The 27,205-nt window shown below is 52.1% G+C and overlaps 3 protein-coding genes across 9 annotated transcripts in view; all 3 read left to right on the forward strand.

The window, feature by feature from the left end:
- Tspear (thrombospondin type laminin G domain and EAR repeats) overlaps positions 1-27,205 on the forward strand; it is a 67,145-nt gene that overhangs the window by 16,482 nt on the left and 23,458 nt on the right. The window contains exons 2-7 of the mRNA XM_045149219.1: positions 21,296-21,534; positions 22,174-22,264; positions 22,975-23,137; positions 23,900-24,031; positions 24,904-25,130; positions 25,859-26,045. Coding sequence (XP_045005154.1) covers positions 21,296-21,534; positions 22,174-22,264; positions 22,975-23,137; positions 23,900-24,031; positions 24,904-25,130; positions 25,859-26,045 — 1,039 coding nt within the window. The remainder of the gene's footprint in view (positions 1-21,295; positions 21,535-22,173; positions 22,265-22,974; positions 23,138-23,899; positions 24,032-24,903; positions 25,131-25,858; positions 26,046-27,205) is intronic.
- LOC123460866 (keratin-associated protein 10-3-like) lies at positions 6,743-7,534 on the forward strand. 2 transcript variants are annotated; one of them, XM_045150919.1, is made up of 2 exons: positions 6,743-7,045; positions 7,154-7,534. In XM_045150919.1, the coding sequence occupies exons 1-2, from the start codon at positions 6,743-6,745 to the stop codon at positions 7,532-7,534; spliced, it is 684 nt and encodes a 227-aa protein (XP_045006854.1). The 2 variants fall into 2 exon arrangements, with proteins under 2 accessions (XP_045006854.1, XP_045006853.1); XM_045150918.1 differs by having other exon boundaries at positions 6,743-7,027; positions 7,124-7,534.
- LOC123453248 (keratin-associated protein 10-3-like) lies at positions 18,451-19,272 on the forward strand. 6 transcript variants are annotated; one of them, XM_045150913.1, is made up of 2 exons: positions 18,451-19,091; positions 19,173-19,272. In XM_045150913.1, the coding sequence occupies exons 1-2, from the start codon at positions 18,451-18,453 to the stop codon at positions 19,270-19,272; spliced, it is 741 nt and encodes a 246-aa protein (XP_045006848.1). The 6 variants fall into 6 exon arrangements, with proteins under 6 accessions (XP_045006848.1, XP_045006847.1, XP_045006851.1 ...); XM_045150912.1 differs by having other exon boundaries at positions 18,451-18,873; positions 18,955-19,272; XM_045150916.1 differs by having other exon boundaries at positions 18,451-18,823; positions 18,932-19,272.

Below are 27,205 nucleotides of genomic sequence, written 5' to 3' on the forward strand. Positions count from 1 at the left end.
CAGAAGCTCCCAGAGCCCCCCTGTAGGTGAGCTTCAGGCCCGGAGCAAACAGGAAGAGAAGGTGGTATAAGCAGGAAGTGAAGAGAAAAACAATAGAAGCTACCTGCCTAGGTGCTGGGGGATGTCCCGACCCCCACAAACACAAACAGCCCAGCGGCAAAGCTTAGGGGAAAGTATTTTTTTGATGCAGGTGTTTTAGTTGGCTTTTTGTCATTATGAAAAATAACCCGAGATAAACAAGTTGTAAGGAGGAAACATTTATTTGGGCTCTGGGTTTCAGAAGCTTCTGTCCAAGGACACCTGCAGGGCCGTTTCGTGGCAAGGCAAGAACATCACGATGGGAATGTATAACCGACCTGGCTCCTCGCCTCATGACAGCCAAGAAGCAAAGAGAGAGCAAGGGACGGGGTCCCAGTCCCTGCTTCACAGGCAAGCCCTCAGTGATCCAAGTTCCCTCCAGTGAGGCCACCTCCGCACATTCCCTCTATATCCCAATAGTGCCACAGGCTGGGGACCAAGTTTTTAGTAGTTAAGCCTTTGGGGGACATTTAAAATCCAAACCAGGACAGGGGAGGTGGTTCGGCATGGAAGAGTGCTTACCGCACAAGCACAGGGGTCTGGGAGGGCCCGAGTTTGATCCCTAGGACTCACATGAAAAGCTGGGTTTGGCCACGCAGGCCTGTGTGGGACAAAGACAAGAGAATGGCTGCGGCATGCTGATCAGCCCATCTGAGGGGAAAATAGATAGCAGCTCTGAGTTCACTAAGAGACCTTAGGCTTCACAGACAAGCACCTTAATCACTAAGCCATCTCTCCAGCCTAAGGTAGACATTCTTGATTTGGAAAGTATGGTGACTGAAGTAAAAATGAAAAGTCAAAGCCGGCTATGGTAGCTCATGCCTTTAATCCCAGTACTTGGGAAGCAGAAGTATGAGGATCACCGTGAGTTCGAGGCCACCCTAAGACTACATAGTGAATTCCAGGTCATCCTGGACCAGAGCAAGACCCTACCTCAAAAAACCAATATTAATACTAATACTAGTAATAATAAGGACAGAACCTTGAACATGGCAAGGGAGAAGGTTGTCAGCTAATGCTTATCAGCACCCATGGGAGCCAGGAGGAGATGGATGGGTGACACCGTCCAAGTAAGGAGGACCATCCCTGGGCTAAGAAGAGTTGGTATGTGGCAGTCAAAAATGAAGACAGAGCTGGGGAGATGGCTCAGTGGGTAGGGTGCTTGCTGCTCGAGGCTGAGGGCCTGAGTTGGAAATACAAGCTGGATTCAGTCATAAAGCCTCTGTAATTCCAGCCCTCTGTGGCAAGACGGGAGGCAGAGACAGGACAATCCCAGAAGCTCATGCAATAGTGAACAAGAGACTCTGCCTCAAGCAAGGCGGAAGGTAGGACTGACGCCCAAAGTTGTCCTCTGGACATCACATGTGCACCATGGCAAACACACACCCACACTCACACACACATACACATGCATCACATACAAAGTTTTTTTTTAAATTTATTTAGTTAAGAGAGAGAGAGAATGGGAGTGTCAGGGCTTCCAGCCACTGCAAACAAACTCCAGATGCACGTACCACCTTGTGTGTCTGGTTTGTGTGGGTCCTAGGAAATTGAACCTGGGCCCTTTGGTTTGCAGGCAAACACCTTAACCACTAAGCCATCTCTCCGGCCCACAGAGATTTTCCTTTTAATTAAGACAAAAGTAACACATTTTCAGATTGATGCCAACAGAGAATTAATTGCTAGCAGACCTGCCTTATAAGACATGCCAACTGGGGCTGAAATAAAAAGATGCCGGATGGTGACTTGAGGTGACATTTCAGACAAGGCAGCAGTAATGCCGTCACCGTGGACAGGTTGTGCATTGATAGGCACTTGTTTGCTCCATCTCGTCTACCCCGGGTGTTGGCCCACAGCATTTCAGTGTTCCCTCCGCTGGATGGAAGCCAAGTGTTCAAGCTCATTAGCCTATGGGGGACATTTCACACTCAAACCACAATAGTCTCCTGATCACTAACTTTTCCAAACTGTGTTCATGGAATCACAGTGGTGCCATATAATAAATACTTGAACAGGAAGTATGAGAAATAGGAGCAGCACATGACAAATAAATATGTGGACGTTTGCTCCGAATCGTGCACGAGCCATCGGGAAATGCAAAACTGAGCCCCAGCAAACCTGGGTCCTTTGGCTTTTCAGGCAAGTGCCTTAACTGCTAAGCCATCTCTCCAACTCCGAATTTGGACTTTTGTGTGTGTGTGGTGGGGGGAGGGGGTCAAGGTAGGGTCTTGCTCTAGACCAGGCTGTCCTGGAATTCACTATGGAGTCTCAGGGTGGCCTTGAACTCATGACAATCCTCCTACCTCTGCCTCCTGTGTGCTGGGAATAAAGGTGTGAGCCACCACACCTGGCGCAAAACACTGTTTCATGTTGTTCATTTTTTATTTATTTATTTGAGAGAGACAGACGCTAAACACTTTTAAATGCACCTCTGTCCTTGTATTTTAGCCTCAATGTTCCCTGGTATGGATTTTTATGTATTACCTTGCTGAACACTTTTAAATGCACCTAGAATGCACTTTTAAATGAATTTTTTTGCATTTATGGATTGATGTCTTTAGTTAGTTTAAAGCTCCTGCACATTGTGTCTTTTTTTTTTATTTTGTGCATGCAAATACATGTCAAGTACTGAAAACTTTTTCCATTAATTTTTCTCTCAAACACTGAAACTCATGATGCTTTATTATGTGAACAGCCAAAGGGAATATGTCTTCACTTCAGTGCTACAGCAAAAAATTCAGAGTTCATTCTTGGCTATTCACTATCAGCACAGCCCTAATTGTTCCCTCCCCACCCTCCACCCACACATAGGCTTTGTAAATGCTAACCTTCCCCCATTTAATCTACCCCTAGAGCGCAAAGGAAACCACTGCAATTTAGAAATTCAAATTGAGATCAATAGAATAGGATTTATTCCCATATGCATTACCCATTTCAGTGTACAGAATTATTTTAAATTATAGTTTTCAATAGAAGCTGACTATATTCCTTAAAAATGATGATTATAGGCCGGGTGTGGTGGCACACGCCTTTAGCCCCAGCACTCAGGAGGCAGAGGTAGGAGGATCGCCATGAGTTCAAGGCCACCCTGAGACTACATAGAGAATTCCAGGTCAGCCTGAACTAGAATGAGACCTTACCTCAAAAACAAAAAATAAATAAACAAACAAACAAACAAAGATTATGCATCATCTGTTTCATTTACATTTCAATTGAACAATAAATTTGCAAAGAAAATGCCTAACACAGATGTAAAAATATTGACACTAGAGCTTTACTCTTTTCTCTCTTTCTAGGATTCAATCCATTTTTTCTATTATGTCCCTAATATTTATTGCTCTGTTTTCTCTATTTTAAGTCTATATTTAGGCAATTTTTCTTTATCTCCATCTCTTCTCACCCTCTCTGAAGTTATGTTTTATAGGCTGTTAAATTAACCAACCTCAATCTTAATTTCAGGTTAGGGGCTCTTCATTTCCAGTATATATTTGATGCATGAATCCAGGTTACCAATGAAAATCTCTACCTTTTCCCCAACTTTCTTGAAATATTTTATCACTGTTAGGGCTGGAGAGATGCCTTAGCAGCCAAGGCGCTTGCCTGTAAAGCCTAAGGACCCAGGTTCGATTCTCTAGGTCCCACGTAAGACAGATGCACAAGGTGGCATATGCATCTGGAGTTCATTTGCAGTGGCTAGATGCCCTGGCATGCCCATTCTCACTCTCTCTATCTCTCTCCCTCATAAATAAATAAATAAAATAAAAACAAAAAGTAAAATTATAAAATATTTTATCACTGTTACAGTAAAAGATGAATATAATCTCTAGAGAAAGAAGAGTATGATCAGGTCTGGAGAGTTGGCTTAGTGGTTAAGGCGCTTGCCTGCAAAGCCAAAGGACCCAGGTTTGATTCCCCAGAGCCCATGTAAGCCAGATACACAAGGGGGCACATGCATCTGGAGTTCATTTACAGTAGCTATAGGTCCTGATGCACCCGTTCTCTCTCTGTCTATCTCCTCTCTCTCTCTCTCTCACCTTGCAAATAAATAAATAATTTTTAAAAAAAGAAGATTATGATCATGGTTGCCCTTTGGGGTTTTGCAGGCCAGCCCGGGGTTTGGTGTGTCCTTGGCACATGTTCTACCACCGACTCATCTCCTCAGCCCTCATCGTTTAAGCTCATGTTTGTTCTTTCTCTTGGCCCTTTGGTCAACCTGTCTTGTCTTCTAGTATACCTATTAATGCTTAACCAAATGTAAGACTCTATGTATGAAAAAGAAAATGTACAGCTCACTGAGTCTTTGATGACGTGACCTGGCTACAAAGAGGATGCCTGGGTTCCTGGCTGGCGGGTAGACTGCGGACAGGTCACCTTGAGTTCAACTGAGTTGATTCGCAGGTAGCACCAGTCTGTCTCTGTTTTGCCTTCCTCGGGGAGCAGCCCTTCACGTGTACCAGCGTCTTCAATGACAGTCTGGCTCCTCTCCAGAACCCTCCACCTCGTCACATCCTGGACTCTTTGTTTTCTTCCTGCTCCCTGAGGATAACAAAAGCTCTGCTCAGCTTCTCAGCCTCTGGTCAGTGTCCTGTGATTGATGCTTCCAAGCCAAGATTCACTTGCTCCAGTGGCTTCTTCCCTTTCCTCAGCCCGGGCCGGTCTGAGCAGGGCCCTTCGTCCTCCCCACGCGTGCAGCGCAAGAGCAGCGTCACCGCGCGACCCTCCTAGAACCCAGCAACCTCTCTGAAAATAAAAGAGCCCATGTTTCCAAGGACTTTTAAAGTGAGGATTGACTGTCTTGGGCCCTGTACAAACAATAAAGAAGTGAATATATTGGGGGCCATCTGTTCAAACCACCACAGGCCCTATCTTAGGCCTTTGGAGACTGAATGATGAATGGGACAAAAAAGCCAGGCTCAAGCGGGGCCTGGTGGCACATGACTTTAATCCCACACTCGGGATGCAGAGGAAGGAGGATCCCATGAGTTCGAGGCCACCCTGAGACTACATAGTGAATTCCAGGTCAGCCTGGACTAGAGTGAAACCCTACCTCAAAAAAACAAAACAAACCAACCAAACAAACAAACCAAAAAAAGCCAGGCTCATGGGAGGGCACAGAAGGAGGAGGAACGGACACAAGATTAGTCCATCAAACTAGACCACAAGGCACTGGCCTTCGCAAGTAGAGCAAAATTCACATCCCTGAAGAGATGGTGTGAATCTTCCAACCACTGTGTGCCCGTGTCCAGTCCTGCCATGTACCAACCTGAGCTGGCCTCAGGGTTGGCATAGCAGAGGCACAGGCTCCTTTGCGTGCTGGTCTCCCACTCCCTGGGGGCTCGAATTCCTCTCGGGACAGGGTCGGAGCCTGGCCCGCCCCTGTGGTGTCTGCTCCTCCTTCTCTTCCCCAACAAGAGAGGAGAGTTTGCATGAGGCTAAAGGGACACACCTCTGTCTCCACGGCCCCCTTCTTTCAGCCAGGGCTGTGCCAAGCAGTGTTTGGCCAAAGGAAGTCAATGTCTGTGGTGGTTTAGAAAACCCCGTAGGGCAAGGACTGACCCCCACATAGCAGCACTATCATTAGACCAAGGAGTATCTTTCAGCTCTGCCAGCTTTCGGTGGTCCAGAAGATTCTACTTAGGATCCTATGATACATGTATGATAAGGAAGTAGGGATAGGGTGTTTTCATTTTTAAAAATAAGAAAACCAGGGCTGGTGGGATGGCTTAATGGTTTGAGCACTTGCCTGCGAAGCTTAAGGACCCATGTTTGATTCTCTAGGTCCCATGTAAGTCGGATGCAGAAGTTGGCATGTGTGTCTGGAGTTTATTTGCAGTGGCTGGAGGACCTGGCATGCCCATTCTCTCTCTCTCTCTCTCTCTCTCTCTCTCTCTCCTCTATCTCTCTCTTTCTCTCTGTCTGTCTGTCTCTCTTTCTCTCTCTGTTTGTCTCAAATGAAAATAAAAATAAATAAAAACGTGAAAAACCAGGTGAGCATCACAGTGGTCAGAGGAGGGGGCTCAGGGGGAAGACGGGCTCAGTACTTGGAATAGCAAGTAGGGCAGAGGGACAAAGGAGAGGCCCAAGACGGGCAAAGTTCATAGGCACCTGGCCCACACAGTGCTAGTGAGGTATCAGAGCCCAAGACCCTGGCCAGGAGTGGCAAGCCTGCCTGAGTGGGGAGGGTCCGAGCCCACCACCTGGCAGACCCGGGCGCAGCGCAGCAGAGTGGATGGCGGCACTGAGCAGGACGTGGGAAATGAGGGAGCTGATGAGACACCGGAGAGCTTAGGCAGGGTTCAAGAGCCAGTCACCGACTCCTCACATCAGTGGTCCTAGACATGTCACTAAAGCCCCTGGCCTCTGGACATCCACAGGAGTGGTGACTGCCCTTGTCCACTGCTCACAGAGCCTGGGCTGGAGCTTGCCCACCTCACTGATATTTCCAGGTACCACACGTTGGCAGGAGAAGGACGAGCAGGAAAACAACATCCTGGACAAGCAAACTTCCCTGATGGTAGTCAGAAGAGCTGCCAACAAGGAAGGGATGCTGAGGCAGACAACAACAGCAGAGGGGTACAAAAGCTGTGTGAGGCCTGGCCTTCCATACGCACACCTCACACACTCACACACTCACACTCACTCTCCTCCTCCAGCCCAGCCCGCCATGGCCGCCTCCACCATGTCCGTCTGCTCTGACGCCTGCACCAGCTCCTCCTGGCAGGTGGACGACTGTCCAGAGAGCTGCTGCGAGCCCTCCTGCTGCGCCCCCAGCTGCTGCCAGCCCAGCTGCTGTGCCCCCTGCCTGACCCTGGTCTGCACCCCGGTCAGCTGTGTGTCCAGCCCCTGCTGCCAACCCGCCTGCCCCAGCTCCTGCACACCCTCGTGCTGCCAGCAGTCTTGCTGCCAGCCGGCCTGCTGCACCTCCTCCCCCTGCCAGCCGTCCTGCGGTGTGCCCGTCTGCTGTGGGGCTTCCTCATGCTGCCAGCCCTCTTGCTGCCAGCAGTCTAGCTGTGCGCCCTCTTGCTGCCAGTCCTCCCCCTGCCAGCCGTCCTGCGGTGTGACCCTCTGCTGCAAGCCCGTCTGCTGTACCCCCGTCTGCTCTGGGTCCTCCCCTTGCTGCCAGTCCTCATGCTGCCAGCCGTCCTGTGGTGTGACCCTCTGCTGCAAGCCCGTCTGCTGTACCCCCGTCTGCTCTGGGTCCTCTCCTTGCTGCCAGTCCTCATGCTGCCAGCCGTCCTGCTGTGTGCCCGTCTGCTGCAAGCCCTGCTCCAGCGTGTCCCTGCTCTGCCGCCCCGTGTGCAGACCCGCCTGCTGTGTGCCCACCTCCTCCTGCTGCGCCTCCTCCTGCCAGCCCAGCTGCTGCCGCCCGTCCTCCTGCGTGTCCCTGCTCTGCCGCCCCGCCTGCTCCCGCCAGGCCTGCTGTGGCCTCTCCTCGGGCCTGAAGTCCAGCTGCTGATGGACCTGTCCCCTGGGTACAGAGTGCTTGTGTCCTTCACTACAACCCCTCTCACTCCCCATCTGTACCTGACCTGGTACAGATGGTCTCTTTGGGACCAAGCCCTCGCTTACTCCCTGTGCTGACCTGACCTCTCCTCCTGACTCCCAAAAGCCTATTCCTCTGGGACACTGTCCTCTCCCAGGCCTTCTGCTCTGGGTCACTTGCCCTTGATGTCAGCCTGTCAGCAGCTCATGGGCTTCAATAAACTCTTCTGGCCACCCGATTCTCCTGTCACACTCATGAAACTTGTCGCGTGAGTCGACATCCATCTCTGCCAGCCATGAATTTTTCTAAGAGGGAGCAACTTAGGCCAGAGTCTAAAAGGACAATGGCCACCCTGCTCTAAGGAATCGCCAGTGGGGCTTTGGGCCACACCCTGCATAGCACAGCACAATGCAATGCTATTCTGGGGGAGAATGATCCTCAGCATCTGCAGGGGGCACCAGGGGCCTACAGAGGGTGTGAGGGTCTCCAGAGGGCACTGAGTATCTACAGAGGGCATGAGAGTCCACAGAGGGTACTGAGGGTCTGCAGAGGGCACCAAGGATCTACAAATGGTACCAGGAACCTACAGAGGGTACTGAAAGTCTATAGAGGGTCTACAAAAGGTAGGGGATCTACAGAGGGCATGGGGTCTAAAGCCTCCTGGAGGCAGTGTGTGTTGGGGGGTAGGCTTATGGGTAATATAGCCAGTTTCCCCATGCCAATTTTTGGCACACTGTCCTGTTGCTATTGTCCACCTTATGTTGGCCAGGGGCTGATGTCCACCCTCTGCTCATGCCATCATTTTTACTGCCATCACAGAGCTTCCTCCTCGAGCCTGTAAGACAAAATAAACCTCTTTTTTCCTACTAGCTGCTCTTAGTTGGGTGATTTCTACCAGCAATGCTAACCTGATTGCAACAGTAAAGTGGTACCAGGAGTGGGATTGCTGATAGACACCTGACTGTGTGGCTTTGGCCTTTTGGAGCTGATTTTCAAGAGGAATATGGAGGATTTGAAACCTTGGCCTAAGAGATGCCTTGCAATGCTGTAAGTACAGCTTAATGACTATTCTGATCAGAGTTGAAAGACCTGAATTCAGTAAGAACTATGGACTATGGACTATGAGGTTTGGCTTAAAGGGTGAGAAAGAGCTTTGCTTGCACTGGGCTAGCAGTTTGTGTGAGAAGCTTCCTGTTATGCCTGTGTTCTGAGAAGTTGTGCAGGGTTGCTTTGTATAGAAATGAACTAGTGTGAGCAGAGGGATATGGCACAGAGAAAATGAAATCTTTGGGTCTAAACGCTGCCCATTAACCTGCAAATTGTTTGAGAGAATACAACCATTGAGATTGGGCCAGCTAACCTGTACTAGGGCAACAGGAAGAATGAAGACTCTTTTGAAGGGGCCTGAGTGCTCAAGGAGCGTCCCATTCTTCTAAGTCTGCTTTATTCCCCCCTGGATTAACAAACTGGCACCCTACATGGTATTGTGGAGTATAAGAAATGCAGGAGAGAGAGGGTCATTGGGTTTTCAACACAGTCTTGTGTTTTGGAAATGGTCATGGGCAGTGTGAAGCGGGTTTGCTGGTTGCCTGCATGGAGACCCCATGGGGCCATGAGGATGAACCGTGGCTTGCAGTGGAGACCCAGTGGAGATGCTGGGACCATGAGATGGCTGCCAAGGAGAGGTGCCGGCCCAGATGGGGTTTTCCAGGACTGTGAGTAGCCTAGCTGGAGGGGCAGAGCTGGAATGCCAGAGACTTAGTTAGAGTTATCAGACCTGGAGACTTGTCACTGGCTAGAGTTGTTGGACTTGGAGCTATAGAGTTTTGTGTTTGCCTGTTTAAATCATGTATTTCTTGAGTATTTCTTTGCTTTGCCCAATGCCATGTTTTGCAGTGTGAATATTTATTCTGTGCCATTATGTGGGTTTTTTTTTTTTTTTTGAGGTAGGGTCTCACTATAGCCAGGCTGACCTGGAATTCACTATGGAGTCTCAGGGTGGCCTCAAACTCATGGCGATCCTCCGACCTCTGCCTCCCGAGTGCTGGGATTAAAGGTGTGCACCACCACGCCCAGCTTATGGGTTTTTGGTTTTTTTTTTTTTTTGAGGGTTTTTTTTTTTTTTTTGGTATTATGGCTCAGTTTAAAAGATCTTGGATTATGGGGATGTTTGAACATCATTAGGACTGATAAAAACTATGAGGACGTTTAAAGTTGGATGAATGTGTTGCATTTTAAATCATGTATGGTTATCAGTTTATGGGGCCAGGGGTGGAATATGGTGGTTTGATTCAGGTGTCCCCATAAACTTAGGTGTTCTGGATGCTAGTCTCCACAGCAATTTGGAAACTAAAGCCTCCTGGAGGTGGTGTATTGTTGAGAGTGGGCTTATGGGTATTATAGCCAGCTTTCCTATGCCAGTGATTGGCACACTATCCTGTTGCTATTGTCCACCTTATGTTGGCCAGGGGGTGATGTCCACCCTCTGCTCATGCCATTGTTTTCCTGCCATCGTGGAGCTTCCCCCTCGAGCCTGTAAGCCAAAATAAACCTCTTTTCCCACAAGCTGCTCTTGGTTGCATGATTTCTACCAGCAATGTGAACCTGACTGCAACAAGAGGGTGCCAGGGATCTATGGGGGGTACTGAGAGTCTACAGAGGATGCTAGGGATCTATAAAGGTTACCAGGGGTCCATAGAGGGTACTGAGGGTCTACAGAGGGTACCATGGGCCCATAGAAGGTACCAAGGGTCTGCAGAGGGCCCCCAGTGTCCAGCTGAGCAGTTACCCTATGCTCAGGCACACCTGCCTGGGAGAAGCTGACAATGGACAAGAGATTCTCAGGGATCCGACAGTGAGGCCGGTGTCTGGGGTGAAGTAGACCTATTGGGGTGAAGCCTTGAACCTCAAGGCTTGGTATGATACCCTGAGGGCAATCTCCTTGGTAGGATGGGGTGAAATTATCTGTGTGATAACTGGCCTAGCTGAGCTAACATAATGTCTAGGAGAGTTACAAAAGATCCACACAGAACAAAACTTAGGACATTCACAAACAAACAAACAAACAAAAAATCCCAAGACTGAAGAGCCACTGAGTCCATTTAACTCCAACAAGGAGATACACGGGGCATACAGAGGACTAGCCGATGGGCAGCCCAAGGATGTCAGAAAGCGTAGGCCAGGCAGCGAGGTTCACTGTATCACATGGTCAGGAAGTTAGAAGATGGAGCATCTACAGGGTCCATTGAGGAAGAGGCGGTGGAAAGAATGTAAGAGCTGAAGGGAGGGTACGACTGCTTACAGTGCGATTGACCAGACAGAAATTGGCCTTGATGTCCATGGCCTCGCGGTGCCTAGCACTGTCCTCACAAGGCCCTCATGGTAGGAGGAAAAGATGACATCAAAATAAAAGAGAAACTAAGAGAGAGAGGGAGGGGACATGAGGGAGAGTGGATTTGGGAAGGGGAAGGGGGAGCTATCATGAATCATTGCCTGTAAGCATGGAAACTGTCAATAAAAAGGAAAGGCAAAAAAAGAAGATGGAGCATCTAGAGAAAAATGGGGAAGGAAAAAAAAGGAAGAGTTGAATCTGGGGAGGAAAAGCACAGTGTTGAGGGGAGCAGGGAGCCCATGGAATAGATGGTCTCCTCAGGACCACGCTCCCACGTATCCCCTATGCTGACCTGGCCTCTCCCCCTGACTCCCGGGAGCCCCACCTTCCCTCTGGGTCACTTGCCCTCATTGTCAGCCTGTCAGCAGCTCACGGGCTCCAAAAAACGCTTCTGACCCCCTGATTCTGTGGTCAGCATCGTGGGGAGCATTTACCACCAAAAGGCTGGCACAATGCAACCAGAGCCCCAGCGGGCCTGGATCCCAGCACTGGTCACACGAACGCAGAAGGAGGTCGTGAGCAAGCTGGGGGTGGCTGTCAACGCCGGGCGTCTGTTTCCAGAGAGGAAGAGGTGCAGTGATGACAAGGCAGACCGCAGCCCGTCCCTGAGGGTTACGTACAGGTTCAGATGTCTTCATGGCCAGCAGTGCTCACGAAGCCAGAGCCGGCGTGAGGAACGGAGCAGGACAGTCCGCGAGCCACCAGAGATAGACCCGGTGGACGCGAAGCTGAGTGGGGCGGGACCCGAATAAGCGGGCTGTGGCGGGGCTCCGTGCGGGAGGTCACCGGCCCCCAGGTCCCCCGGGATGGGCTGGGAAGGTCAGCACCCTTCCTCGGCTCTTAATACACCGGCCTGTGTGAACTCACAGCAGCACCCAGAGGAAGGGCAGGGCTGTGCGGGGGCGGGGGGCACTCCACAGGACAGGAGCACCCCTCTGTCCATCCACAGCTCCACAGACACGGCCCGTCACTCAGAGCCCGTAAGTTACAGCAGCTTCTCTCATGGTGCCGTACATTCTGAGGGTTTTGACAAGCACATAACATGCATGTCCCCACCATGCAGGTTCTTACAAAGTAGTTTCCCTGACCCGAAAGCCCTTGGGGCTCTGGCATGACTCCCCACGATCTCTGTGTCCTAAGTGTCCCCCATAGTTATCCAAACACCCACTCGTCATTGCAGTCCCTCCACGCCACCTCTTTACATGGACCTTCTCGGCCTCTTTCGGTGGGAAGCCAGCTTGGACGGCCTCCCACCCATGCCGCCCTCCCTCCCTTCCAGTGCTGACCCGCCCTCCCTCCGCGGGTGCCAGGGCTCCTCCATCTCTGCTGAGGCATATCCAAGTGTGGGCGCTCGCGAATAAAGCTGCGGTAGACATCCTTTCACAGACTTCCATAAAGACGTGGAATTCAGTTCCTTTTAATAAATACCAAGAAGTGTGATTGCTGGTACTCAATGTGTTTCCCTTTGTAAAAACCCACCAAGCTCTCCTTCCAGGTGGCCATAGTATTCTGCATTCCCAGCAGCAATGAGCAGGGGCGGGGGTGGGGGGATCCTTAGGCCCCAGGGCCCCATTGGCATTTGCATACAGCCCTATCTACCTCCCTACCTATCTTCCTTTCTCTCCACCCCCAAGGGGGGGGGGCTGGAGAGATGGTTTAGTGGTTTAGTGCTTGCCTGTGAAGCCTAAGGACCCCGGTTCGAGGCTCAATTCCCCAGGACCCATGTTAGCCAGATGCATAAAGGGGCACACGCATCTGGAGTTCATCTGCAGAGGCTGGAGGCCCTGGTGCACCCATTCTCTCTCTCTCTCTCTCTCCTCTCTCTCTCTCTCCATATATATATATACATATATATATGTATATATATATATATATATATGTATATATATATATATATATATCTGCCTCTTTCTCTCTGTGTCTGTTGCTCTCAAATAAATAAATAAACCCAACTTACTTAAAGTCTATCTTATAAAAAAAATAAAATAAAAAACAAGTAATTTCAAACTCACACTTAACATAATAAATATAAAACTTTCTTTGTTAAAAATTCTGCAGTAGGCATTGGAGTAAAAAGGGTAAACATTGAAGTAAATGTTTTAGACTGGAATTTCAGTCTAAACTACATTTGGGACAAAAATCAAGCACTTTTGATAATTAGTTTCCTCACAGCGCTGTTTTCATAGTTGATAAGAAGAGCTCATGCTAGTGCTTCTGTTGCCATGGAACATCTCACCTTCCTTTCGTGACAAAGCAGGCACTTCTGGTACTAAAAGTCCACTTTCAGAGCTTTTGTGTCCTTGCAGCGCACCGGAGAAGACAGGGAAGGCCCACCAAACATCTCAGACCATCTTAAATTACTAGGTGACAGATTTTTAAATATATTTTATTTATTGATTTATTTGAGGGAGACAGAAAGAGAGAGAGAGAGAAATGGGCGTGCCAGAGCCTCCAGCCACTGCAAATGAACTCCAGAGGCATGCGCCCCCTTGTGCATCTGGCTTACATGGGTTCTGGGGAATCGAACCAGGATCCTTTGGCTTTGCAGGCAAACGCCTTAACCACTAAACCATCTTTCCATCCCTTTTCATCTTTTAAAAAAAATATTTATTTCTTTGTTTGTTTGTTTATTTATTTATTTATTTATGGGAGACAAAAAGAAAGAGAGTAGGTGACAGATTTTTATGATACACCATGTCTTAATTTAGATCACATATTAGAAAACACCCAGTCCCCACCTAGGGTAAGTCAGCATTTTCTTAGTCTACACATGAGAATCTGCATAGGTGGCCAAGCTCCTGTGACCCAGGTCTCTACACCATCCCCCAGTTCTGGTTTGCACATTCCCTTCTAGCCTGATTTGGTCCAGTTTCCTCAGGAGTTCTTCTCAGTACACTGATTGAACTATGTTCAGATACACGGGAACAGGTCTGGCAGAAGTTGAGGCAGGAAGAGATACAGCCAGTTCAGACGGGCAAACTAGAGACCCGCTAGACACGCTGTGAGGCTTCCAAGCCATGGTGTGGTGCACATAAATTGTCTGGATCAAAACTTCCTGAGAGCGCAGTCAAAAGCTTCACACTGTCTGAATTATGGTGGTCAAAGGTAGTCATTTTTTGTTTGTTTGTTTTATTTTTTTTTTTTCAAGGTAGGGTCTCACTCTAGCCCAGGCTGACGTGGAATTCACTCTGTATTCTCAGGGTGGCCTTGAACTCATGGTGATCCTTCTACCTCTGCCTCCCGAGTGCTGGGATTAAAGGCATGCTCCACCACGCCCGGGAAGGTAGTCATATTTTATTTTATTTTTTTTTTTTAATTTAATTTATTAGTTTTCTTTTCAGTAAATACAGGCAGTTTGGTACCATTATTTAGGCTCATCTGTGATCTACCCCCTCCCATTAGACCCTCCTTGTTAATGAAAATGGGTCGTGCATTGTGCAGTTAGCCCCCAGTTATTGGTATGATAAATGTCTCTGCAAATCATGACCCAACATGTGACTCTGACATTCTTTCCGCCCCCTCTTCAGCAAGATTTCCCTGAGCCATGTTGGGTTCATTTTTGGTCTGCTTCAGTGCTGAGGTGTTGGGGGCCTCTGAGGCTCTGGCTCTCTGATTTGGTAGGAGTTGATTTTTCTCTGCGTTGATCTCCTTCCCCTTTGTGCTGGTATCCGGTTCACAGGAAAATATCACCCTTGCTGCTTTCACCACCTGGCTCTTTCCTCTTCCAATGCCTTGTCTCCAATGCCAAATGACTAGCAGCTTCTGTAAAGTTTCATCTTTCTCTCTCAAAATTCTTGCCCTGAAATGGCATCTTCATTGTTAAAACCTTTTAAGAATATGTGGTAGTTTGAATCGATGCTCCCCGCAATAGGTTCAGGAGTTTCATTAAAGCATCTTGGATCTCCAGCTGCCTAGCTGGAGGCAGGATCACGGTGGGCAGATCCTAGCCCCAAGATGTGAAGGTGGGCTTGGAATTCCAGTCTAAAGGTATGCAAAGTGCTTGAGCTGGGCCTGGAGCTCCTGAGGGTGCTTGTTTGCTTTTGGCTGTGGCTTTTCAGCACAGGCCACCTTCTTCTGCTTTTATGGAGCTGCCCCTCTGTCAGTAAGCGTCCATAAATCCTTTCTTCCTCCCATAAGCTGTGTCTGGTCTGGAGGTTCATCCCAGCAGCCTAAGGCTGACTGCTAGAGTGCCTTGGAAACTTGGTTTGGGTTTTTTTGTTGTTGTTGTTGTTTATCTTTATTTATTTATTTGAGAGCGACAGACACAGACAGAGAAAGAGAACGGGCGCGCCAGGGCCTCCAGGCACTGCAAACAAACTCCAGACGCGTGCGCCCCCTTGTGCATCTAGCTAACGTGGGTCCTGGGGAATCGAGCTTGCAACAGGGGTCCTTAGGCTTCACAGGCAAGTGCTTAGCCTCTAAGCCTTCTCTTCAGCCCAGTTTTTGGGTTTTTCTACATGGATTTTCAAAACTCTCCTCTGCTTTCTGCTGCTGCTGGAAAGCCTCTCTCACACCCTCACAGGGGAGGTCCCAGGCGGCTCCCCCATCCTCGTGAATCACAGAGGTAATAGTTCCTGCACTACCATACGCTCTTTCTCTAGTCGTCTCTGGGGGAGAAAAGAGAGGAATCATCTCTTTTCTCATTTGCTGAAGAGCCTTCTTAAGTTCAGCGCTTCCAGTAGCATTTCTTTCTGGTGATATTCATAATCTCTTGTGCATTTCATCTTCATCCCTGGCTTCCATTTTGCCTGTCAGAGCCTCTCCTTCCATCAGCTCTCTCCTCAAAATCAAAAACGCCCATGGCTACTCTTTATGTTCTTGTTCCCCAGTTCATGCGGACCTCCCTTCAGCTTTATTATAACCACTCTCTTTTCTCTTCGTATCATGATCTCACTGAGTGCTCCCCTAGCAATGATAGTTTGTCACTGTGCACCCCATCTTTCTCATTCTTCAGTCGCCGGTGCAAATTCCTGTTCTTGCAGTGTAAGTGCCTGTCTCTGTCTGGAAGCCCAATCATTAGCCCTTCGGAGCTTTTCAGTGGTCCCTTGCATTTGGCAGAACAGTTCTACAGATGGTCCATCACTTCCCAGCTCTAGATTCTGTGTCTCCACATTTTCCTGAGCTGGAAGATTCTTCTGCTGGTTCAAGTAGCTTGTTCATACAATGTAAAACAGAAACTACAATTAGCCACCCGATCTCCCATGGCAACACCCAGAGCCCGGGTCCCTGAGGGCCTGGTTCCACACAGACACACAGGCGTTCTATGCAGGTGTCTTCGTCAGGAGCAGCAGGGAGGAACTGCTCCAGGCGTCCTAACCCAGCGCCCCCAGCACTGTGCGCCACACGGGCGTGGTGGGATGCACAGGACAGGAAACAGAAGTGGTTCACACCAGCCCTCTGTGAAAATTAGGTTGGCCTCAAACTCATGATCCTCCATGCTAAACCAGACTTCATCAGTATTAACTCTCGTTACCCACGTTAGCCAGATGCACAAGGGAGCGCACGCGTCTGGAGTTCGTTTGCAGTGGCTGAAGCCCCTGGTGCGCCCATTCTCTCTCTTAATCTCTCTATCTGCCTCCCTCTGTGTCTACTGTTCTCAAATAAATAAATAAGAATAAACAAACAAAAAAAGAAATCCATAATAAGAAAAATATTTTGCCAAGCAAGATGCCCAACCAAAGGAAGAGCATGCAAGGAGACCTCTCAATCACTCACTGTCCAGGAAAAGCCAAGCAAAGCCACGTGAGCCCACGTTAGAGAGGCAGAGCCTCAAAGCCGCCAGTCTGGCGTGAGGACAGGGTCTCATGCGTTGTGGATATGTGTGGGAGGCTTTGCGGCCATAAGGCCACCTGGCAAACAGGCCCACTGAACATGCCAGCACATCGCTGGCCATTGGAGATGTGCCCACTGCCCCCCAGCCCTCGAGGGCTGAGGGTAGGACAGGCAGGCGGCCAGCTGCTGTTGGAGCAGCATGGTGGTTTCTCGTAAACTTGATTATTTATTTGCTGACCACAGGGCCCAACAATACCACTCCGAAGTACTTACTCTAGAGAAAAATGAAAGTGCATTGTTAGGCAAAATGCCACGCGGTGCTCAAAGCTCCATTCACAACACTCGCAGACAGGAGACAGTCAAAACTGGACGCGCTGCGGTAGAGCCCTACAAAGGAGTATCGCTGGGCCTCGAAAACAGATAACCTTGCTATGAGCAACACTTGGGTAATTCTCAAGGTTTGCACAATGGCACACCACAAGGAATTAATGAATAGGGAGGCAGCCCGCTGGCAGCTGACGGGGCAGTGAGGGAGGACAAGGTGGGCAGGTGTGATCACACCCTGCAGAGTGCGGAACCTCCGCCTGGCCCCACTGACCTTCCGCTCTTTGCTGTTACTCGTCTTCCTCCTCTGGGCTCACCTTCCCTTTTGGGGGAGGGCCACCCTCGGAGGCACCTGCTGGAGGACCCCAGGTGCTTTCCTTCCCTCTCACAAGGGGCTGAGTGAAGCCACAAGCCCTAAGACAGTCCACTGTCTTTGAGGATTCAGCGCCATGAGGCCAAGGGTAGCTTTTGGTCTCTCTAGAAGTTGGCGGACTATCACTTGGTGTGTGAGGTCACGTGTTCCCAGACTCATACCAGTTTTTCTTTTTTTTTTTTTAAAAAAAGTATTTTATTTTTATTTTATTTATTTATTTGAAAGAGAGATGGCATATTAGAACATCTAGCCACTGCAAACGAACTCCAGATACATGTGCCACCTTGTGCATCTGGCTTAGGTGGGCACTGGGGAATCAAACCTGGGTCCTCAGGTTTCACAGGCCAAGTGCCTTAACCATTAAGCCATCCCTCCAGCCCACATACCAGTTTTTCATTCAGTGTGTCCAAAGCTTCAAGTCCAAAGTGACCCTGGGGGTTTCTCCACAGTTCCTTTTTGCCCCTCCTATCCTTCTGGAAGACTCTGTCTCCCTTGAGATCTCCTTTGCCTTGTCACTGGCACCCACGCTGCCTGAGGCACTCAGTGCTGTTCTCACCCAGTGTTCTCTGGTCTGTCCCGTCGGGCACAGCCGGTCCGGTCACGAGGCTGCTCGGCTCTGAGCACCAGCCTGGGCTGGAACTACTGCGTCCTTGCAGCCCGCGATCAGCCAGGATGGAGGGCACAGGGTGCAGGTGCCTGAGGCAGGGCCAAGGCAAACATGGCTCCTAGAAAGCTGGTTCAGAGGACCACACACCACTGGGGCCACTGCCAGCCTTGCCTGCATCACAGGGCATCTCTGCCAAACATCACTTTATGTAAATAAACTAGAATTAACAAGGGCTTCCAGGACGCAGCTCAAAACACCCACAAGGAAGGAGGTTCTGGAAGCTTCCAGCTAAAAACACACCCTGACCTGGTATAAAAGCCAACAGTCTAGAACCTGTCTCTCACATTCACACACACTCACACATACACACACACTTACTCTCTCTCCCTCACACTCACTCTCCTCCTCCAGCCCAGCCCGCCATGGCTGCCTCCACCATGTCCGTCTGCTCTGACGCCTGCACCAGCGCCTCCTGGCAGGTGGACGACTGTCCAGAGAGCTGCTGCGAGCCCTCCTGCTGCGCCCCCAGCTGCTGCCAGCCCAGCTGCTGTGCCCCCTGCCTGACCCTGGTCTGCACCCCGGTCAGCTGTGTGTCCAGCCCCTGCTGCCAACCCACCTGCACCAGCTCCTGCACGCCCTCGTGCTGCCAGCAGTCTTGCTGCCAGCCGGCCTGCTGCTCCTCCTCCCCCTGCCAGCCGTCCTGCGGTGTGCCCGTCTGCTGCAAGCCCGTCTGCTGTGTGCCCGTCTGCTGTGGGGCTTCCTCATGCTGCCAGCCCTCTTGCTGCCAGCAGTCTAGCTGTGCGCCCTCTTGCTGCCAGTCCTCCCCCTGCCAACCGTCCTGCGGTGTGACCCTCTGCTGCAAGCCCGTCTGCTGTACCCCCGTCTGCTCTGGGTCCTCCCCTTGCTGCCAGTCCTCATGCTGCCAGCCGTCCTGCTGTGTGCCCGTCTGCTGCAAGCCCGTCTGCTGTACCCCCGTCTGCTCTGGGTCCTCCCCTTGCTGCCAGTCCTCATGCTGCCAGCCGTCCTGCGGTGTGCCCGTCTGCTGCAAGCCCTGCTCCAGCGTGTCCCTGCTCTGCCGCCCCGTGTGCAGACCCGCCTGCTGTGTGCCCACCTCCTCCTGCTGCGCCTCCTCCTGCCAGCCCAGCTGCTGCCGCCCGTCCTCCTGCGTGTCCCTGCTCTGCCGCCCCGCCTGCTCCCGCCAGGCCTGCTGTGGCCTCTGCTCGGGCCTGAAGTCCAGCTGCTGATGGGCCTGTCCCTAGATCTAGAGGACTCTGGTCCCTCTCTATGGCTCCAATCAGTCTTCTTAGTCTGTTTCTGACCTGGAATAGACAGTCCAGCCGGAACGTGTCTTCCACATGTCCCCTGTGCTGACCTAACATTTTGGGCTCCAATAAACTCACTAGCACCTGACCTCTGTATGGTTCATTTTTCTTGTCACTATGACCAAGTCCCTGATACAAACATTAAAAGGAGGAAAATGAATTTTTCGTATGGTTTCAGAGGGCTCAGTCTATGGGCCTGTCCCCTGGGGCCAGCAGACTGAAGCACCCCTCTCCCCCCAACCCCCTGCTGGCCAGCCTCAGCCCTCTTTGTCTGCTCCTGACCCAGGATAAAAGCACAAGATGGGCTAGAGAAATGGCTCAGTATTTGCCTGCAAAAGTGTAACAACCCAGGTTCAATTCCCCAACACCCGCATAAAGCCAGATGCACAAAGTGGCTCATGCATCTGGAATTCTCTTGCAGCGGCTAAAGGCCCTGATGTGCCCATTCTCTCTCCCCTCTCTCTCTCTTCCTTCTCTCTTCCTCTTCCTCTTCTCCTCTTCTTCTCCTCCTTCTTCTCTCTCTCTCCCCTTGCAAATAAAAAATTAAAATTAAAAACTAGACTAAATGCTTACTGACTTCACACTGCACATCTAGATACTTCATAATGGAACTAACATAGAAAAGTTCATAAAATCTACCAAGAGAACTATCCCCCGAGTACTTTGAGACACGTTGGTAAGGAGAAAGCAGTACACACAGATTGTAACTTGTAGGCATTAAAATAATGATGATAATAAAGACAAGAGCCTACATGTCCTCTGTGTTGACCTGACCCCTGCTGGCCTCCCAGGAGCCCCACCTTCCCTCCGGTCACCGTCCCTGCTCCCTGTCTTCCTGCTGTGGGTCGCTGGCCCTCAATGGCAGCCGGTCAGCAGCTCATGGGCTCCGGTCGCCTCTTGTCACCACGTGGTTCTCTTCTCATGCTCTGGGACTCACTGTTGAATTGACACCCGTCTCTATCTGCCTGGGGTGTTTCTAGGAGGGAGGGACTTAGGCCCTCAATCATGAGGAACAGTGGCTACCTCCCCCCGGGTCACTAGTGGGGCTCAAAGCCAAGCCCCCGCCCAGCTCAAAGCCCAGCCTAAACGTGGTGAGACGGGGCGATAGAAGCCCCGTTCTTGGCTCTCCTTCCCAGCTCCCTCCCAGCCTGCGGTGACTCTGACATCCTAGCCCATCACTGGAAGGATTTTGTCCTTTGACACCTGCCAGCTGTCAGGCATTGCACCATTTCCTGGAAGTCCCCTGGTGGGAGGCTCCCTCTTCTGGCAAGTGACTCTAGGGAGGTAGGTGGTCCCCTCCATTCCCCAAAGCAACCAGAGCCAGTCACCCCCGCTGGAGCCGAGGGATACTCCTGAAGCGGACCTTAAGCCAAACCCGAACACCACCCCCTCAGCATGGAATCGGCTGGCGGGTGTGCCGGGGACAGACTCTCTGAGAGCAGAATGCGTGTGGACACATTTGCCACACCCACTCACTGCTGCCACAGCTGAGGCACCTTTCCGTGCTGTCCTCACAGGATCGACAGACTCCTGATATCCGAGTGCGGTGTCGTGTGTGTTGTTTATAAACGACCAGCATCAGAAACGATGGCTCAGAGGTTTTCGTGGGTGGGGAGTGTGGGGGGCATGTCCACTGCCTAGGACTTACTTTGGATTCACTGTAATAAAACACACATGAAATCCGCCATTCTGACTATTCTGTGCACAGTTCAGCAGCCCTGGGCTCATTCCCATCACTGCTCAAATGTCACCACAGCCCTACCAAAATGCTATCCCCATAAAGGAGTAATGCGTCCCTCCTGCTCCCCAGCCCCTGACCCCCCCCCCCCACGTCTGCCCTCTGCAGAGGAATGAGTACCTGCTTGCCCAATGCTATCCCCATAAAGGAGTAATGCGTCCCTCCTGCTCCCCAGCCCCTGACCCCCCCCACATCTGCCCTCTGCAGAGGAATGAGTACCTGCTTGCCCTGGTAGCAGAAGAGAAAGACGCGCTGCTGCTGGGCCTGCGTTACTCGGCCGCCCAAGTGCACTTCCTCTTCCTCAGCGAGGACCTGGCTGGCCCCTGGCAGACCCGCGTGTCCTTCCGCAGCCCCGGCCTCATGGATAGCCAATGGCACACGCTGGTGTTGGCTGTGTCCCAGGAATCCTTTTCTCTCGCCGTGGACTGTGGCCTCCCAGTGGACATGTAGGTAACGGGACGTGGGCGCCATGGGGGTTGACCACGTCGTGTGCTGTCTGACAACCTGTCCCACCGTGGTCGCGGTGCTTACACGGGGCAGCCTAGCTGGCCCTCGCAGAAGGTCACTGGCAGGGCCCTGTGGGAGGGTGGCCTCTGGAAGCAGGCAGGTCAGAGCTGAGGGAGTCAGGAGAAACAGGCCTGGAGCAACTGCGGGGGAGGAAGACCAAGGCCTTCAGAAGCCCTGAAGACCAGCAGAGAGGTGCAAGTCAGGCTCCGGGGGCCAGAAGGCCTGGTTCAGAATGGAGGCAGGCCATATGCAGAGGACCGGGAGACTGCTGGCCAGGAGCTGAGCTTAGCGCATGCTGCATCAGGCAGTCAAGGCCATGGAGGGCGTGGTGCTCAGTGTCACAGCCAGGAAGCACCCTGCTCTCCTGAAGAGGATCCAGCCCTAGTGCCCCTCCCTCAGGCGCACCCCTTACAAATCATGACCAGCCCTCCCCAAACACACCGTCTCCAGGGAGGATGAATGCTGGGGTCTGATGGGCTGGGGCCTTTCTTCAAGGCTCTTTTCTGTGCCCCCTTCCTTTTGTAAGCAGAGCACACCCCATTCTCCCACGATGCTAATGTGATCCACTCGTGTTCTAGAATGGCTGACGTGCCCTTCCCACCCGCACTCTCCGTGCAGGGAGCCCGATTCTTCGTGGGAAGCAGGAGGAGAGCCAAAGGCCTGTTCACAGTGAGTTGTGGAGGGGCTCCCAACAGCACCCCAGCCCTGGGGACAGGACAGCTTGCAGCAGCCATGCGTCATCTGGGATAAGTGGGGAGGGACCACAGCCTGAAGGAGCGGTGGGCTCTTCCGTGGGGCCCCTGCTCATGCTCTTCTGAGCTCACTCTTTCCTGAGGCCCTGGAGTCTGCGCCACGGAGTCCTGTCCCCGCCACCCTGATAAGCTGACGCGCCTGCGCCCAGCCTTCCCATCCCTGGGCTGGGCGTCTGCTATGTCAGACCTGCCCAGCTCACTGCCTGCCTTGTAGGATGAGGAGTGGGGCTCCATTACTAGGAGCTGTGGTTCCTTGGGGTGCCCACAGAATCTGGAACCATGCCTGGCATAGGAGCCAGTCCATGAAACTGTAGTGATATCATGCTGGGGTGGGCATTTCAATGGATAGCTACATACATGCATGGATGGATAGTGGATGGGTCAGTCACTGGTGGGTGGGTGTTTGGATGGATAGATGGATGGACGGTGAGATGGGTGAAGACTGTAGCCTGGTCCGCGAGGAAGATCTCATCTGGGCTGAGAGCAGTGAGCAACTGGTCTCTGTAGTTCTCAGCAGCCTCCCCAGTAACCCGTATGCAGACTGTCCTCCTTGATCCGCAGGTTGGCCTCTGGGAACACATGGGCCTGCTCCGCTGGGGTCTGAGTGAGGGGCCTGTCTCTTTGCAGGGCCTGGTGAGGCAGCTGGTCCTGTTGCCTGGCTCAGATGCCACCCAGAAACTGTGTCCCAGCACGAACGCCCAGCTGGCTGAGCTGTCCATCCCCCGGGCCCTGCAGGGCCCCCCAGGGAAACCCGATGATAAAGATAACGAGGTGCTGAAATATCCCTATGGTTAGTAGGCGGGGCCCACTCCCTCCCCTGCCTCACCCCCAGAGCAGGATTTCCTTCTGGGCCTCTCCAGCTCTCACGTCTCAGCGACTGGAGGGCAGTTATCACACTGGCTGGACATGCTCCTCTGGACTGTCCAAGTGTGAAGTCTCAGTGCTGAGCAGTTTATTAGAACCACAGCCCCTGCCATGGAGAATCTGAGAGGTCCACTTCCCATACCACACCCGCGCACACACACCTCTAGGTCGGGGGGGACACCCGCACCCCCAAGACGCATGATTCTCACTTCACAAGTCCGAGGAGACCCCACCCGAGAACCTCAGGCCCTTGGGTTTTGCAGTGTCATGCCCCACCAAGCACGAGAGGTGCTGCTTGGAGACATCCGGGTAACCGAGAGGTAGCTGGGTTGGCTGGATCTGAGGCCGCGGTTTAGTGCTGGTGAGGGACAGGTCCCCTGGGCAGAGCAGAGAAGCGCTTGACTACTGAAGGCATTCATGAGTGGCAGGCGGAGGGAAGAGTGCCACAGCCTCTAGGTGGACAGTGGGGAAGGCCAGCTAACGGTATAGAGAACATCAAAGGGTCCTGTTGTGACCTGGCCCTAGGGGGTCTCCCACCGGCTCCCTTGAGCTCCCACCATGTGTGAAGGCATCCTTCCAGCCGCGTGTAAGAGCAAGACCACGAGGCTTGGGGGCCCTCTGGTGGTGACATGCTCTAGGGCGCCCTGACACGCCAGCACAAGCCGCTTCCTCCTGGTCTTCCCCGCAGAAACTGGCATGAAAGTCACCCTGGGATCCCGGCCACCGTGCTCCAAGGCAGAGGACGCCCAGTTCTGGTTTGATGCTGCCCAACGGGGGCTGTATCTGTGTGTGGGCACTGAGTGGGTCTCCGTGTTGGCAGGTGAGGCCGGGCCCGGTGATTGTACCCTGTGACTTCCTGGTCACACAGAGAAGGCTGGTGTGTACCAGCTAGGAGAGAGAGGCCCTGACAGTGTCGCAGGTCACTTCTGAAAGTGAAAGGGTGTCTCTGTAATGGCCCCTAGAGCAGGTGACAGCCAGAGCTGTCCAGACTAGCCAGAGCACTGCCCTGCCTAGAGCCAGGCATGCTCCACCAGGCACTGTCCTCAGAGCTGCCTTGCTCGGGTCAACGGCCACCTACGCCTGACATCTTGAAATGGGCACATATGGGGCATGCTGCACGCGCCAGAGGGGCTGGCATCTCTCAGTAACCAGCTGGGAAAGGGTGAACAGAGATGCATGCAGGCCTCCCTTGACCACCTCCATCGGGGTATCTTGGCTTTGCCCTCCTGCCCACAAGGCCGTAATGTACGAGACGGGCTGTCCCGTGTCTTAAGGCAAGCCCCTCCACGGGGCAGCGCAGCTGTGAGACAGGGGAGCGGAGACGGCGACAGACGCTCCAGTCGGTGCTACAGGGCTGCGCACGCGTCATGGGCACCGCTCTCCACCCCATTTCACCCGGGGCACATTGGAAGAAGCAGTGACCCTTGGGGACAATAGCTGTAGAAACTCTATCCTGCTTGAATCACTGAGGCTACGCAGACCCCAGAGCCCATGACGGACAAGAATAGCCTCCCTGTGAGGAGCCTTTCCCACCAGTGTAAGACAGGCCCCTGGGAAAATGTCCTGTATCAGGGCCTGGAGCTCAGGCCTGGGAGCTGAGTCATGGCTGGGGCTCCAGGGGGTCACCCTAACAGGAGGACCCCAGACTCCATTTCTGGTATGCTGACCAGGCCCCCACGTTCCCATCCCAAGCCAAGGCCAAGCTGGACTACGTGGAGGAGCACCAAAGACTGCACACCAACTCAGAGACTCTGGGCATCGAGGTGTTTGGCATCCCCGGGGTGGGGCTCTTTGCAGCCACAGCCAACAGGAAGGCCAGGTCTGCCATCTACAAATGGACAGATGGGAAGTTTGTCTCCTATCAGAACATCGCCACACACCAGGCACAGTCCTGGCGACATTTCACCATCGGGAAAAAGGCAAGTCTGTACAGGTGATAGCCCTGACCTTGCTGGGGGCGGCGTGGGGGAGGGGAAGGCCTGGGGGCTGCAGGCAGAGCCGTGAGAATGTCCCCTCGCCGGCCCGGGCCTGCGCAGGCCTCACGTTTTCCGTCCCCCAAGTCACGGAGCTGTGTTCGTGCACAAAGCGTTCCCTTCATGTAGGAGTTTCATTTAGATTATTTTGTCTTCAGGTGGATATAGAAGGGCATTAAGGCTTTTTGTTGTTTTTGGTTTTTCGAGGTAGGGTCTCACTCTGGCCCAGGCTGACCTGGAATTCACTACGTAGTCTCAGGGTGGCCTTGAACTCCCAGCGATCCTCCTACCTCTGCCTCCTGAGTGAAGGGTTTTTTTTAAAAAATATATTTTATTTATTTATATTTATTTGAGAGAGAGAGAGAGAGGATGAATGGGCACACCAGGGCTTCCAGCCACTGCAAACAAACTCCAGACACATGTGCCACCTTGTGCATCTGGCTTATGCGGGTACTGGGAATTGAACCTGGGTCCTTTGGCTTTTCAGGCAAGCACTTTAATTGCTAAGCCATCTCTCCAGCCTGTATTAAGGGTTTTAGTGACTGTTAATGTCAGTCCTCAGAGCAGGCCACGGGTTCCCCATGATCCTCTCCTCATAGATTTGGAGATGCCAAGGTTCAGACCTAGGCCCAAGGTGCGGAGCAGAAGAACCAAGATGGCCCATTCTCTTTCAGATCTTCCTGGCTGTGGCTAACTTTGGACCAAATGAAAGGGGTCAGGAGTTCTCAGTCATTTATAAATGGAGTCCCCGAAAGCTGAAGTTCACCTTGTACCAGAGAATTGCCACCCACAGCGCCCGGGACTGGGAGGCTTTCAAGGTGGATGGCGAGCACTTCTTAGTAGTGGCCAATCATCGTGAAGGTAGGGTGCATGTGGCTTTTGACTGGAAGGAAACCATTCCACAGAGCTTAGCTTGTGTGCGGGAGACAATTTTGATCTCATTAAACTACTGCTGGAGCTAGATGTGGTGGCGCACGCCTTTAATCCCAGCACTCAGGAGGCAGAGGTAGGAGGATCACCATGAGTTCAAGGCTAGCCTGGGACCACAGAGTGCGTTCCAGGACAGCCTGGGCTAGAGAGAGACCCTACCTCAAAAAAAAAAAAAAATACTGTTACCTATGATAGTGCACTCATTTTTTAAAACGTTTTATTTATTTATTTGAGAGAGAGAGTGTGTGTGTGTATGGGTATGCCAGAGTCTTCTGCTGTTGCAAACTCTAGACACATGCTGCACTCTGTGCATCTGGCATTACGGAGTACTGGGAAATCAAATACAGAGCTTTAGGTTTTGCAAGCAAGAACCTTTAACCACTGAGTCATTTCTCCAGCCCCAGGTATATGCCTTTAATCCAGCACTCAGGAGGCTGAGATAGGGGGATCACTGAGTTCAAGGCCAGCCGAGGGCTATGCAATGAGTTCTAGGTCAGCCTGGGCTAGAATGAAAGCCTATCTTGATAAGACAGAAAAGTACTAGGTCAGGGGCTGGGGAGATGGCTCAGCAGGCAGAGGGCTGCTGTAAGCACGAGGCCCTGAGTTAGCGCCACATAAGTGCCGGGCATACGGGCAAGGGCCTGTCAGCCCCGCGCTGGTGAGGCAGGGGCGGGGAACCCTCGGGGCTCACTGCCCAGCTCGTCCAGCCAAATCAGCGAGCTCTAAAGGCTGCAAGAAACTCCGTTGCCAAGAACACGGTGGGAGCAACTCTACAGACACAAGCAATGTTGTCCTCTGGCCCACACGCACCCACGTGCATGCACACACGCCTGTATGTCTGCACGCACACCCACCAAAGACCTACTGGGTCACGCCTGGCCAGCTTCCTGGAGCTCAATTCTGATTTATATCCAAGGTGACAACACATGAGCTCTGTCACAGCCACCTGCTCGCCTAGATAAGGAGGGCAGACCGGAGGCGGTGGGACCCCAGCATGGGCAGTGTTGTGGCCTTCTTCCCTGGTTAGGAGAGAGCCAGCCGGCCTTGGGAGGAGTCAGGCCGGCGTGAATGAGTGGGGCACCAATGGTCAG

The sequence above is a fragment of the Jaculus jaculus genome, chromosome 5 (assembly GCF_020740685.1).
Source record: "Jaculus jaculus isolate mJacJac1 chromosome 5, mJacJac1.mat.Y.cur, whole genome shotgun sequence".
Classification (NCBI taxonomy): domain Eukaryota; kingdom Metazoa; phylum Chordata; class Mammalia; order Rodentia; family Dipodidae; genus Jaculus; species Jaculus jaculus.

What these genes read in the sequence shown, in the direction of transcription:
- LOC123460866 (XM_045150918.1), top strand. Translation starts at nt 6,743, where the DNA reads ATGGCCGCCTCCACCATGTCCGTCTGCTCTGACGCCTGCACCAGCTCC. An exon ending in CCTGCCAGCCGTCCTGCGGT is followed by an intron (nt 7,028 to 7,123) that starts GTGCCCGTCTGC and finishes TCCCCCTGCCAG; the next exon opens with CCGTCCTGCGGTGTGACCCT.
- LOC123453248 (XM_045150913.1), top strand. Translation starts at nt 18,451, where the DNA reads ATGGCTGCCTCCACCATGTCCGTCTGCTCTGACGCCTGCACCAGCGCC. An exon ending in TGCAAGCCCTGCTCCAGCGT is followed by an intron (nt 19,092 to 19,172) that starts GTCCCTGCTCTG and finishes CTGCCAGCCCAG; the next exon opens with CTGCTGCCGCCCGTCCTCCT.